The sequence below is a fragment of the Tachypleus tridentatus genome, chromosome 7 (assembly GCF_004210375.1).
Source record: "Tachypleus tridentatus isolate NWPU-2018 chromosome 7, ASM421037v1, whole genome shotgun sequence".
Taxonomy (NCBI): domain Eukaryota; kingdom Metazoa; phylum Arthropoda; class Merostomata; order Xiphosura; family Limulidae; genus Tachypleus; species Tachypleus tridentatus.
Genome location: NC_134831.1, coordinates 180,865,487 through 180,877,232, shown reverse-complemented (window position 1 = coordinate 180,877,232; position 11,746 = coordinate 180,865,487). Strand labels below are relative to the sequence as shown.

General features: G+C 34.6%; 1 protein-coding gene across 1 annotated transcript in view; it reads left to right on the top strand.

Annotated features, from left to right (window-relative positions):
* The first annotated feature begins 366 nt into the window (after positions 1 to 366).
* Positions 367 to 11,746, top strand: part of LOC143257886 (uncharacterized) — a 42,543-nt gene continuing 31,163 nt past the window's right edge. Inside the window, exon 1 of the mRNA XM_076516910.1 lies at positions 367 to 605. Coding sequence (XP_076373025.1) covers positions 367 to 605 — 239 coding nt within the window. The remainder of the gene's footprint in view (positions 606 to 11,746) is intronic.

Here is an 11,746-nt window from a genome sequence, read left to right as displayed (position 1 = left end):
TCCATATTAAAATATTCTTTATAGCACACCATAAAGTGCCCCTAGTGTCACAGCGGCACGACTGCGAATTCACGCCGCTAGAAACCGGGTTTCGAAACCCGTATTAGGCAGAGCACAGAAAGCCTATTGTGTAGCTTTGGTTTATTCCAAACAGCGAATGCCATAAAATTCAATTGTTTTATCCTATCACGCCATCTTACGTATCGTGTGAAAACCAATAATTTGTATTTTTATTTATTACAGTTGAAAACTACGCATATCTTTAAAAATTCGTTTATAATCCAAGTTATTCGTTTGCTGATTTTTTTTTTTTTCACGTCTATCAACTCGTGGATTAAATACTATAGGGTGAGAAGAGCCGATCGTATGAAAACCAATCATAAAGCTCGAGTTGATGTCATGGTAACATTAGCTCCGCCTCTCATGTTTACTTTCGCTTGGCTAGTTGGGACACCTCTTGACGCTGTAGAGCGACCCCTTCGCCGGCCATCTGGAACCCGGACCACCCGGGTGGAGCCTGCCGCTGCCGTTATCGTGATGACACGGAGAGTTAATAGCGGCAAGTGCCCCCACGCAGCTAGCCCTCTCTGTTTTATGGGAAGAAGGTCAGCTGTTGGCTTGAAAGAAGGCTCTCCATGTTTACTTTGAGCTGTGAGAGCGTAAGTGGCTGTGTTATTTACATAATCCCTAAAACGTCAGGTGGCTCCGATACGTGTAAGGTCAATCGAACCACTGGCTAAATTGTCAGCGTGTTTATAGTAACATAAATATACTTTATTTCTTGCTTCACACTTCTCACAACCAGAATCACACGTGTTGTACACAAAGTTCTTAGTAGATGCTGTCTCCTAAAGCTGAGGAAGTGACGTTAATGGTACACTGGTGTCATTCTTTCTACACTCACCTTCTGTAGGTTGTCCCGGGAAAACAGAGCTGTGATTGAAAAACCCTATTTAAACAATATAACCTCACACCCGAGTGTTGATCGTATGACCAATGATTGCGTTTGTTTATGAAACAGTAGAAACTGAAAAGATATTTTCTTGATCCGAAATGACGCTTTGGATACAATACACAACTCAGTAACTGTATTCGGTTGAAATAAATGGACATGAGCCAGTGCACTTTTCTGTGCAGTCACTTGCACGTTAATTTCAATGTTTCTGTATGTTAGTAAGGCTTCTCCAATCGCATCAGAAAAAAAAAAACCCAAAACAAATCAAATTAAATGTGTGTAAAAAAGACTTTTTCAAAACTCCTGAAATCACAAATAAAAACAAAAACGAAACAACATCAAATTAAATGTGTGTAGAAAAGACTTTTTTGGAACTACTGTAACTGATCTGTCGACAAAAACAAAAGCTATTCAGTAATTGTTTTCTTTGTATGTAAACTTCTAATTATATATTATCTTCTTTATCAAATCAAAAATCATTGTCGAGTTGCTAAGATATGACTATTTTTACAATGAAAACTACTGGAAGTCCGCACATAGGAGTTAGTTTAGGACTAGCACAACTACAATAATGTTTCGACTTTTCTGTCACAATCGTAAGAAACTATTGTTTAACAGTTATACGTTTCTACGTCTATATCTCCTTGTTTACAGATATTTCACTCCACACACTGCTCATTCTTTCTCACTGTACAATGCGTAGAATACGTGTATTAGGTTTTTGTTTCAGTTCTACTCCTTTCAGAGATCCTAAAAGATGTTTTCTCTTTCCAACCAAAACATCATGTTATAGGATGAAGTTCCTTAAACTTCAAATTTAGTCTTTCCTCACTTTGAGCTGCTTACCAGAGATCAGCATCTGCAGTCCAGACAAATACTCTTAGTCAAAAGTGAAATTGACTGTCACTTTATAACGCGCTCACAGATAAAAATTCAGTGTGTTTTGTGGCACATTGGGCACTCGAATCTTGACCATTTCGATCCAAAGTCTTGTACCCCGAATATTAGGTGACGCGTGATCTGATCCTAAGCACAGATTGAGCTTGTCCTATATATACACGTGTTTGTGTGTGTTATTCAGTGAATAAGAAACAACAACAATTGTTTCAGAATTCCGGAACATTTACGGTAATCAATTTGGTTTTACGACATAATAACACGAGTAAAAACTGAAACTTAACCTTTCGTACTGGAGAGTGTGATTGAAACAGGACGTAATGCAAACTTCAGTTCCTCTCTTGTTGCTAAGTGTAATGCTACATAATAGAACATGTGAACATGTAGCCCTCCGCCTGATTAAAGTGATAATAGGAAGCATGACGACAACAAGGAAAGTGCCAATATATTACTTCCTTTTAATAAATCAAGTGAGACATGTTGGTCATGTTGGACTTCAGGTATGCTAAGCTGTTAGGAATTCCTGGATAGTAAAAAATGACACATTTATAGTTAATGGAAGCCAGTAATTCAAAAATTTACTTTGAAAGGATTACAATTAAGTGATGTGAGTGATTGAAACACAGATCTAAATCAAGTCCTCAGAACAAGATCTATTAAACAATAATAGCTTCTCCATTTCAGAGGTTGAAGGGTTGCAACACTGAAACCGGGCTTCGATACCCATGGTGGGAGCAAGACAGATTGTTCATTATCTTGCTTTGTGCTTAATTAATTACACAGAGTATATATAAAAGTATAAAGCTGTACATTAAAAGTCAGTAATAGAGTGTAGAAATGTATCATTTTGATTGTACACAAAAATAGATAGCCAAAATACACATACCAACTCTGACTGGATTTTGTGGACGATACAAGACACAAGAAAGAAAACTGATGTGGGACTAAAGGATGAAGACCCAGAGTCGTGGTGTGAAATGTGGAACACAGAAAATCAGATTAAAGAACCACGTTACTGAAATAAGGGTTTTAAAACACGTGTCTCTGAGGTCTAATGTCAGAATGCAGCGACTGATATTGAAAACTAGCATGTTCTTGGTGTGGAAATTGTGGATGGATAAAACTACAACAATCGAATAGTCTTCCCCCAACTTTAATTAATTCCAAATAAGAATGACACGCTCCAGCCCATGATTTACATGAATCATAGCTAAGACAGAAACAGAGAACAATAACCAGGAATAGAGTGACCTTCCCCGGATGACCATTTACACGAATCATTTCTAAAACAGATAAGAGATATAAAGAACAATAACCAAGAATAGAGAGGCCTTCTCCAGATGACCATTTACACTAATCACAGCTAAGGCAAATAATAGAAATGAAGAATAATAACGAGTGAAAGATTAAACAGAAAAACATTTTAAATTAAGTTAACAATTAGATAAATGAAAACAATATGATTATACATGTATAAAGTCCAACTCAATAACGATAAAAGAAATATATTTTTTCTTTCTTTTTCACAAATCGTACATTTAAATCCATAAACAGTGTGGATCTACAAAAGAAATAAACCGTATATTAAACATTTTAAAGATAAATAAATGCAGTTTGGTAATCGGTAATTATTAAACCAAAATATCGTAAACAATCCTTTTCAGGGTTAACTGTGGCTAACCAAGATGAGGACCTGGAAAATGTTATCATGACAGTCAGGTCGCTTATCTTGTGAAACCCATTCTGTTTGTTACACTGGAGACTCTATAGTTATTGTTCCGTTTATCTGGTATACCGAGGCTAGATAGGTTATATTAAAATTAATTTGGAGTCTCGCCATGCCATTACAGCCCATTTCACCACGTCTTACCATGCTTTAACTGACGTATGTTTATCTTAACACTAGTTCTGCAGTACATTTTTATTGCAAACGACTCTATCACAAAGCTATCGTGTTCAGAGCAAACCCCTCCACCCTGCTGCGATCCATAATCCATCCAGTTTAGGAAGACGACGGTCTTCCAATAACAGTTTCAAAAATGAGATTGCGAATAAGTGCATATGAAATAGCGTTAATATCGTTTTCTTTCTCCAGTTGATTGAAATATGTGATATTTGAGCTAATATATTGCGAAAGCAGTTTGTGACTTGTGTTGTTCTCCAGAGGGAAATTCTTCTTGATTATGTTACTGTTGTCTGGAGCAGGTGCACAGGTTTTACAGTTGAAGAGCAGTTGATATGATAAAGGTTAAGATACAACTAAACATATGCTTTAAGGAATGGTTAATCGTACGAGACTCAAAATAGTACGATAGAGCTCATCATACAGACTAGAACTGAAATAATAACAATAACACTCAGAGCTATTAGTACGATTCAATCTTAAAATATTTAGATTTGAACTGGACCTTAGTACATTTAAACTGCTTAGCTAAGCAGTTTAAAGCCTGGCAATAACTGAACAGCATATACATATATAAAGTACAATTCGCTCATGTGAAACATAAACTTCCATACTGATGATAAATAAATATTGTTGGAAAACAGGCTAGGTTGGTAAAAGCTTGTCTCAGCACAGATTGGATTCGATTGTTATTGAAGATATTAAAAAAAAAAAAGGAGTTCCCAAGAGTACTTAAAACAACAGGAGTTGCTAAGAGTACTTGAAACACAATTGTTTTGCAAGAAAAAATTTGAAAGAATTAGTTCAAGACATCACGTGAATTTTCTTATAAAGCTTCTTGAATTGTCACAGAAGTCAATAATATAACCACGTGACTCTTATAATACGTGTAATAATTAACTAATAACAAAACATTTTGAAGAGAAACCCGTCATAACTGACTAATAACAACATTTTTTTAAATGAAACCCCTCATAACTGACTAATAATAGAACTCTAAGTGAAACTCCTCATAACTGACTAATGACAGAACATTGTTAATTGAAACCCTTATAACTAATAACAGAACACATAAAGTGAGACCCATCACAACCAACTAATAACAGAACACATAAAGTGAGACCCATCACAACCAACTAATAACAGAACACATCAAGTGAGACCCATCATAACCAACTAATAACAGAACACATGGCCCGGCATGCCCAAGCGCGTTAAGACGTGCGAATCGTAATCTGAGAGTCGCGGGTTCGCATCCGCATCGCGCCAAACATGCTCGTCCTCCCAGCCGTGGGGGCGTTATAATGTGACGGTCAATCCCACTATTCTTTGGTAAAAGAGTAGCCCAAGAGTTGGCGGTGGGTGGTGATGACTAGCTGCCTTCCCTCTAGTCTTACACTGCTAAATTAGGGACGGCTAGCACAGATAGCCCTCGAGTAGCTTTGTGCGAAATTCCAAAACAAACAAACAAACAGAACGCATAAAGTGAGACACATCATAACAGACTAATAACAGAACATATAAAGTGAGACCCATCATAACTAACTAATAACAGAACATATAAAGTGAGACCCATCATAACTAACTAATAACAGAACATATAAAGTGAGACCCATCATAACTGACTAATAACAGAACATATAAAGTGAGACCCATCATAACTGACTAATAACAGAACATATAAAGTGAGACCCATCATAACTGACTAATAACAGAACATATAAAGTGAGACCCATCATAACTAACTAATAACAGAACATATAAAGTGAGACCCATCATAAGTAACTAATAACAGAACATATAAAGTGAGACCCATTATAACTAATAACAGAACATATAAAGTGAGACCCATCATAACTGACAAATAAGAGAACATATAAAGTGAGACCCATCATAACTGACTAATAACAGAACATATAAAGTGAGACTCATCATAACTGACTAATGACAGAACATATAAAGTGAGACCCAACATAACTGACTAATAACAGAACATATAAAGTGAGACCCATCATAACTGACTAATGACAGAACATATAAAGTGAGACCCAACATAACTGACTAATAACAGAACATATAAAGTGAGACCCATCATAACTGACTAATAAAAGAACATATAAAGTGAGACCCATCATAACTGACTAATAACAGAACATATAAAGTGAAACCCATCATAACTAACTAATAACAGAACATATAAAGTGAGACCCACCATAACTAACTAATAACAGAACATATAAAGTGAGACCCATCACTAACTGACTAATAACAGAACATATAAAGTGAGACCCATCATAACTAACTAATAACAGAACATATAAAGTGAGACCCATCATAACTAACTAATAACAGAACATATAAAGTGAGACCCATCATAACTGACTAATAACAGAACATATAAAGTGAGACCCATCATAACTGACTAATAACAGAACATATAAAGTGAGACCCATCATAACTGACTAATAACAGAACATATAAAGTGAGACCCATCATAACTAACTAATAACAGAACATATAAAGTGAGACCCATCATAACTGACTAATAACAGAACATATAAAGTGAGACCCATCATAACTGACTAATAACAGAACATATAAAGTGACACCCATCATAACTGACTAATAACAGAACATATAAAGTGAGACCCATCATAACTAACTAATAACAGAACATATAAAGTGAGACCCATCACAACCAACTAATAACAGAGCACATAAAGTGAGACCCATCATAACCAACTAATAACAGAACACATGGCCCGGCATGCCCAAGCGCGTTAAGACGTGCGACTCGTAATCTGAGAGTCGCGGGTTCGCATCCGCATCGCGCCAAACATGCTCGTTCTCCCAGCCGTGTGGGCGTTATAATGTGACGGTCAATCCCACTATTCTTTGGTAAAAGAGTAGCCCAAGAGTTGGCGGTGGGTGGTGATGACTAGCTGCCTTCCCTTTAGCCTTACACTGCTAAATTAGAAACGGCTAGCACAGATAGCCCTTGAGTAGCTTTGTGCGAAATTCCAAAACAAACAAACAAACAGAACGCATAAAGTGAGACCCATCATAACTGACTAATAACAGAACATATAAAGTGAGACCCATCATAACTGACTAATAACAGAACATATAAAGTGAGACCCATCATAACTGACTAATAACAGAACATATAAAGTGAGACCCATCATAACTAACTAATAACAGAACATATAAAGTGAGACCCATCATAACTAACTAATAACAGAACATATAAAGTGAGACCCATCATAACTGACTAATAACAGAACATATAAAGTGAGACCCATCATAACTGACTAATAACAGAACATATAAAGTGAGACCCATCATAACTGACTAATAACAGAACATATAAAGTGAGACCCATCATAACTGACTAATAACAGAACATATAAAGTGAGACCCATCATAACTGACTAATAACAGAACATATAAAGTGAGACCCATCATAACTAACTAATAACAGAACATATAAAGTGAGACCCATCATAACTGACTAATAACAGAACATATAAAGTGAGACCCATCATAACTAACTAATAACAGAACATATAAAGTGAGACCCATCATAACTAACTAATAACAGAACATATAAAGTGAGACCCATCATAACTGACTAATAACAGAACATATAAAGTGAGACCCATCATAACTGACTAATAACAGAACATATAAAGTGAGACCCATCATAACTGACTAATAACAGAACATATAAAGTGAGACCCATCATAACTGACTAATAACAGAACATATAAAGTGAGACCCATCATAACTGACTAATAACAGACTAATAAAGTGAGACCCAGAACACTAATAAAGAACATATAAAGTGAGACCCATCATAACTGACTAATAACAGAACATATAAAGTGAGACCCATCATAACTGACTAATAACAGAACATATAAAGTGAGACCCATCATAACTGACTAATAACAGAACATATAAAGTGAGACCCATCATAACTGACTAATAACAGAACATATAAAGTGAGACCCATCATAACTGACTAATAACAGAACATATAAAGTGAGACCCATCATAACTGACTAATAACAGAACATATAAAGTGAGACCCATCATAACTAACTAATAACAGAACATATAAAGTGAGACCCATCATAACTAACTAATAACAGAACATATAAAGTGAGACCCATCATAACTGACTAATAACAGAACATATAAAGTGAGACCCATCATAACTGACTAATAACAGAACATATAAAGTGAGACCCATCATAACTAACTAATAACAGAACATATAAAGTGAGACCCATCATAACTAACTAATAACAGAACATATAAAGTGAGACCCATCATAACTGACTAATAACAGAACATATAAAGTGAGACCCATCATAACTGACTAATAACAGAACATATAAAGTGAGACCCATCATAACTAACTAATAACAGAACATATAAAGTGAGACCCATCATAACTGACTAATAACAGAACATATAAAGTGAGACCCATCATAACTGACTAATAACAGAACATATAAAGTGAGACCCATCATAACTGACTAATAACAGAACATATAAAGTGAGACCCATCATAACTGACTAATAACAGAACATATAAAGTGAGACCCATCATAACTGAACTAATAACAGAACATATAAAGTGAGACCCATCATAACTGACTAATAACAGAACATATAAAGTGAGACCCATCATAACTGACTAATAACAGAACATATAAAGTGAGACCCATCATAACTGACTAATAACAGAACATATAAAGTGAGACCCATCATAACTAACTAATAACAGAACATATAAAGTGAGACCCATCATAACTGACTAATAACAGAACATATAAAGTGAGACCCATCATAACTGACTAATAACAGAACATATAAAGTGAGACCCATCATAACTGACTAATAACAGAACATATAAAGTGAGACCCATCATAACTGACTAATAACAGAACATATAAAGTGAGACCCATCATAACTGACTAATAACAGAACATATAAAGTGAGACCCATCATAACTGACTAATAACAGAACATATAAAGTGAGACCCATCATAACTGACTAATAACAGAACATATAAAGTGAGACCCATCATAACTGACTAATAACAGAACATATAAAAAGTGAGACCCATCATATAAAAGTGAGACCCATCATAACTGACTAATAACAGAACATATAAAGTGAGACCCATCATAACTAACTAATAACAGAACATATAAAGTGAGACCCATCATAACTGACTAATAACAGAACATATAAAGTGAGACCCATCATAACTGACTAATAACAGAACATATAAAGTGAGACCCATCATAACTGACTAATAACAGAACATATAAAGTGAGACCCATCATAACTGACTAATAACAGAACATATAAAGTGAGACCCATCATAACTGACTAATAACAGAACATATAAAGTGAGACCCATCATAACTGACTAATAACAGAACATATAAAGTGAGACCCATCATAACTGACTAATAACAGAACATATAAAGTGAGACCCATCATAACTGACTAATAACAGAACATATAAAGTGAGACCCATCATAACTGACTAATAACAGAACATATAAAGTGAGACCCATCATAACTGACTAATAACAGAACATATAAAGTGAGACCCATCATAACTGACTAATAACAGAACATATAAAGTGAGACCCATCATAACTGACTAATAACAGAACATATAAAGTGAGACCCATCATAACTGACTAATAACAGAACATATAAAGTGAGACCCATCATAACTAACTAATAACAGAACATATAAAGTGAGACCCATCATAACTGACTAATAACAGAACATATAAAGTGAGACCCATCATAACTAACTAATAACAGAACATATAAAGTGAGACCCATCATAACTGACTAATAACAGAACATATAAAGTGAGACCCATCATAACTGACTAATAACAGAACATATAAAGTGAGACCCATCATAACTAACTAATAACAGAACATATAAAGTGAGACCCATCATAACTGACTAATAACAGAACATATAAAGTGAGACCCATCATAACTGACTAATAACAGAACATATAAAGTGAGACCCATCATAACTGACTAATAACAGAACATATAAAGTGAGACCCATCATAACTGACTAATAACAGAACATATAAAGTGAGACCCATCATAACTGACTAATAACAGAACATATAAAGTGAGACCCATCATAACTGACTAATAACAGAACATATAAAGTGAGACCCATCATAACTGACTAATAACAGAACATATAAAGTGAGACCCATCATAACTGACTAATAACAGAACATATAAAGTGAGACCCATCATAACTGACTAATAACAGAACATATAAAGTGAGACCCATCATAACTGAACTAATAACAGAACATATAAAGTGAGACCCATCATAACTGACTAATAACAGAACATATAAAGTGAGACCCATCATAAACTACTAATAACAGAACATATAAAGTGAGACCCATCATAACTGACTAATAACAGAACATATAAAGTGAGACCCATCATAACTGACTAATAACAGAACATATAAAGTGAGACCCATCATAACTAACTAATAACAGAACATATAAAGTGAGACCCATCATAACTGACTAATAACAGAACATATAAAGTGAGACCCATCATAACTGACTAATAACAGAACATATAAAGTGAGACCCATCATAACTGACTAATAACAGAACATATAAAGTGAGACCCATCATAACTGACTAATAACAGAACATATAAAGTGAGACCCATCATAACTGACTAATAACAGAACATATAAAGTGAGACCCATCATAACTGACTAATAACAGAACATATAAAGTGAGACCCATCATAACTGACTAATAACAGAACATATAAAGTGAGACCCATCATAACTAACTAATAACAGAACATATAAAGTGAGACCCATCATAACTGACTAATAACAGAACATATAAAGTGAGACCCATCATAACTGACTAATAACAGAACATATAAAGTGAGACCCATCATAACTAACTAATAACAGAACATATAAAGTGAGACCCATCATAACTGACTAATAACAGAACATATAAAGTGAGACCCATCATAACTGACTAATAACAGAACATATAAAGTGAGACCCATCATAACTGACTAATAACAGAACATATAAAGTGAGACCCATCATAACTGACTAATAACAGAACATATAAAGTGAGACCCATCATAACTGACTAATAACAGAACATATAAAGTGAGACCCATCATAACTGACTACAGAACATATAAAGTGAGACCCATCATAACTAACTAATAACAGAACATATAAAGTGAGACCCATCATAACTAACTAATAACAGAACATATAAAGTGAGACCCATCATAACTGACTAATAACAGAACATATAAAGTGAGACCCATCATAACTGACTAATAACAGAACATATAAAGTGAGACCCATCATAACCCATCTAACTAACAGAACAGAACATATAAAGTGAGACCCATCATAACTGACTAATAACAGAACATATAAAGTGAGACCCATCATAACTGACTAATAACAGAACATATAAAGTGAGACCCATCATAACTGACTAATAACAGAACATATAAAGTGAGACCCATCATAACTGACTAATAACAGAACATATAAAGTGAGACCCAGACTAATAACAGAACATATAAAGTGAGACCCATCATAACTAATAACAGAACATATAAAGTGAGACCCATCATAACTAACTAATAACAGAACATATAAAGTGAGACCCATCATAACTGACTAATAACAGAACATATAAAGTGAGACCCATCATAACTGACTAATAACAGAACATATAAAGTGAGACCCATCATAACTAACTAATAACAGAACATATAAAGTGAGACCCATGAGACCCATCATAACTAACTAATAACAGAACATATAAAGTGAGACCCATCATAACTAACTAATAACAGAACATATAAAGTGAGACCCATCATAACTGACTAATAACAGAACATATAAAGTG